The sequence below is a fragment of the Melanostigma gelatinosum genome (assembly GCF_949748355.1).
Source record: "Melanostigma gelatinosum genome assembly, chromosome: 8".
Classification (NCBI taxonomy): Eukaryota; Metazoa; Chordata; class Actinopteri; order Perciformes; family Zoarcidae; genus Melanostigma; species Melanostigma gelatinosum.
The window spans coordinates 27,650,211-27,652,710 of NC_136641.1; the positions used below are offsets into that span (position 1 = coordinate 27,650,211).

A 2,500-nucleotide genomic window follows, 5' to 3' on the forward strand; every position below is an offset into this window, starting at 1 on the left:
TCTTTACTTGTATCGAGTATTTCTACACTGTGGTACTACTACTAGTACTATAGTAAGAGTCATTTATCACATGTGAATATTTTGTCAGTTTTACATTTCATAAACAAACGTCATTCATTGAATTTAAAATAAAATATGTAATATTAGAGATCTTAATATTCATCTGAATTATTTAAAAACAGATGAAATTGTGATGAAGTCTGAAACCAGTTTGAACAAATGATTCATGTTCCAGTGAAAGAGGTGCGATCGCTCACAACAAGCCAGATGATCACATGACTCATCGTTCATAAACCGGTTCATACGCTCGTGAAACAACATGGAAAAGTTGAGGAAGAACAATTGAAGCGCGTTGACGTGTTTGACCTGCGTGTTTCACTGAGTGTTCCGTGAGGGAACACGTCTCACGCTGAGGGGACACGTCTCACGCTGAGGGGACACGTCTCATGCTGAGCTCCCACTCTGAGGACGTCACGTGACGATGTCCTCAGAGGACACATTCACCGTGAATACAAGAAGTCAGCAACGAGGAGACGGACAGACATCGACCGACAGCAACCGAAGATATGACGTGAACAAGTACGACTGCAGAGCAGCTCGACAGACGAGGACGTCATTCGGTTCCTTCTGTGCAGATGAACAGAGCCGCACAAAGATCAAACACAACGAGGCTTTTCAGGAATCACCTTCTTCTGCAGTTCATAATTCATGTTTTTAAATTATATTTAAAGTCCAAACGTTGGCTCACACGTCTTTCTTTCATTTCCTCGATGGGCATGAATCTCTAATGTCTGACTGTCTACTGTTATTACACTGTTATTACACAAATACTTCCAGATATGAGAAGATGTACACACACAGATGATGTGTTGTTAGCCTAGCTTAGCACAAAGACTGGAAACAGGGGGGAACTGCTAGCCTCCCCACAGCTGTGTGTGACTAGCATGTTGTTTGACGTTGTGTTTTGTTCTGGGGTGGAGGAGTGGAGGGGTGGAGGAGTGGAGGAGTGGAGGAGTGGAGGAGTGGAGGAGGAGTGGAGGAGTCGAGGGGTGGAGGAGTGGAGGGGTGGAGGGGAGGAGGGGTGGAGGAGTGGAGGAGGAGTGGAGGGGTGGAGGAGTGGAGGGGTGGAGGGGAGGAGGGGTGGAGGAGTGGAGGAGTGGAGGAGTGGAGGAGGAGTGGAGGGGTGGAGGAGTGGAGGGGTGGAGGGGAGGAGGGGTGGAGGAGTGGAGGAGGAGTGGAGGGGTGGAGGAGGAGTGGAGGGGTGGAGGAGTGGAGGGGTGGAGGGGTGGAGGAGTGGAGGGGTGGAGGGGAGGAGGGGTGGAGGAGTGGAGGAGGAGTGGAGGGGTGGAGGAGTGGAGGAGTGGAGGGGTGGAGGAGTGGAGGAGGAGTGGAGGGGTGGAGGGGTGGAGCAGGGTGTGGCCCGACACACTGACACGACTCATCGGTCGTGAAAACATTCCTGTAACTCCTGTTTGATCTCACACAGAGGAACAGGTTCACAAGAGAGAAGCCTCAACACTCCGTCTGGAGGGTCTGGACTCTAGAGGGTCTGGACTGTAGAGGGTCTGGAGAGTCTAGTATCTGGAGGGTCTGTACTCTAGAGGGTCTGGAGAGTCTAGTATCTGGAGGGTCTGGACTGTAGAGGGTCTGGAGAGTCTAGTATCTGGAGGGTCTGGACTGTAGAGGGTCTGGAGAGTCTAGTATCTGGAGCATGTTAAACCTCTTTTGTTCAATATTAATAACACTCGTTGGCTCTTGATATATTCAATTCCTATAAAATATACTAAAGACATTAAAGTCTTTCAGTTTAAAACCCACCTCGGTCAAACGGAACTGGTCCCAATGAAACCAACAACCAGCTGGTGTTTTACCCCCCCTCTCTGCAGGACCGGGACCGGGACCGGGACCGGGACCGGGACACCACCCTCCAGTTCCTGCCGGCCTCGGACCCCAAGCAGCTGGAGAAGAAGCCGGGCCAGAGGAGGAAGCTGTGGATCGGAGGCGGGCTGCTGCTGGCGGCTGCTGCTGTGGCTCTGCTGAGCGGACTGCTGGTCTGGCACTTCCACTGTGAGAGCATTCAGAGGGGAGGAGAGGGGGAGAGGAGAGAGGAGGGGAGAGGGAGGGAGGAGAGGGAGAGGAGACAAAGAGGGGAGAGGAGACGAGAAGGGGAGAGAGAGAGGAGGGGAGAGAGGAGACGAGGAGAGGGATGAGGAGGGGGGAGAGGAGAGGAGGAGGGGAAGATAAGAGAGGAGGGGAGAGGGAGGGAGGAGGGGGAGAGGAGAGGGAAGAGAGGGGGAGAGGAGACAAAGAGGGGAGAGAGAGACGAGAAGGGGAGAGAGGAGAGGGATGAGGAGGGAAGAGAGGAGACGAGGAGGGGAAGAGAGGAGACGAGGAGGGGAAGAGAGGAGAGGGAGGGAAGAGAGGGGGAGCGGAGACAAAGAGGGGAGAGGAGACGAGAAGGGGAGAGAGAGAGGAGGGGAGAGGGAGGGGGGAGAGGAGA

The 2,500-nt window shown here is 53.2% G+C and overlaps 1 protein-coding gene across 2 annotated transcripts in view; it reads left to right on the plus strand.

Annotated features, from left to right (window-relative positions):
* The window catches only part of LOC306781525 (suppressor of tumorigenicity 14 protein homolog), an 18,680-nt gene that overhangs the window by 1,241 nt on the left and 14,939 nt on the right, over window positions 1-2,500 (plus strand). For both annotated transcript variants that reach the window (XM_079274418.1, XM_079274419.1), the window contains exon 2: window positions 1,887-2,067. In XM_079274418.1, the coding sequence (XP_079130544.1) occupies window positions 1,887-2,067 (181 nt within the window). The remainder of the gene's footprint in view (window positions 1-1,886; window positions 2,068-2,500) is intronic.